We start from the raw sequence: 848 nt of genomic DNA, 5'->3' as shown, positions 1-848 counted from the left end.
ACAACTTATGAATGGTAACATTAAGAGCAAATATTAATCTACTAGTTTGTTTTGTTTTTGTTTTACAGGATATGCATCTGAACAAGGTATGACATTTTACATTTTACCAGTTTCCACTCATGTACAGTTTGTACAACAGTGACATAATTTGAGTGTAACCTCCCCTGATGATTTATTTGCTCCAAGGGCATAATAGTCACGCATTATGCATATTAGAAGAAGCAGAGGTTACATATTAAATACATTTTCTAGTTCTAAACACCCCTGCTTTTCCTCTGGTTGTCCTGTCAGTAGCAGCTTCACGCTCCAGTGACGCAGCTTCATCTACAGGACTGAAGGCAGCTGTTGGTGTCCTCGCTGTCGCTGGCGTTGTGGGCATAGGCATGGCAGCTTTCTTCTACAGGAGACGCAGATAAATTAAAGGCCAGATGCTCCTACACATAACTTTGCTTACACTAGCAAGATTTGTGGAGATTTGGGGTAATCTAAATTGTTCCACAAAACATGTGACTGAACTCAGTAGACTATATGAATATGAATTTTTCATATGTAGCATGTCGTGAATGTGTTCTGGGGCATAGAAGTCCTGTGGTTGTAGATCTACTAACTAGTTCTTATGGGCTGGTTTTAAATGCAAAGTGGAAAGAAATTGACATTGTTAGAGATGTACAGTGAGGAAAGCTTGTTTTAGTAACAATGATGCAATATGTTCAGGAAAATAGTGTTAATGCAGTCATGTGCTTTGCCTTGTAAAAACATACAGGAAGGAAAAATGGATCTGCTAGTGCGTTGTAGACAAGGCAACCAGAATGATTTAGCTATTAGGATGGGTACCTGTGTATGTTTAT

The 848-nt window shown here is 38.7% G+C and overlaps 1 protein-coding gene across 1 annotated transcript in view; it reads left to right on the top strand.

Annotated features, from left to right (window-relative positions):
• Positions 1–416, top strand: part of LOC311057272 (zona pellucida-like domain-containing protein 1) — a gene marked incomplete at both ends in the record, with an annotated part of 4,295 nt that extends 3,879 nt beyond the window's left edge. The window contains one exon of the mRNA XM_084074225.1: positions 292–416. Within this exon, the coding sequence (XP_083930351.1) occupies positions 292–416 (125 nt within the window). The remainder of the gene's footprint in view (positions 1–291) is intronic.
• Positions 417–848: the final 432 nt, after the last annotated feature.

This window comes from Gymnoscopelus microlampas, assembly GCF_963454915.1.
Source record: "Gymnoscopelus microlampas genome assembly, chromosome: 12".
Classification (NCBI taxonomy): Eukaryota; Metazoa; Chordata; class Actinopteri; order Myctophiformes; family Myctophidae; genus Gymnoscopelus; species Gymnoscopelus microlampas.
This window is presented reverse-complemented; position numbering and strand designations above follow the sequence as displayed.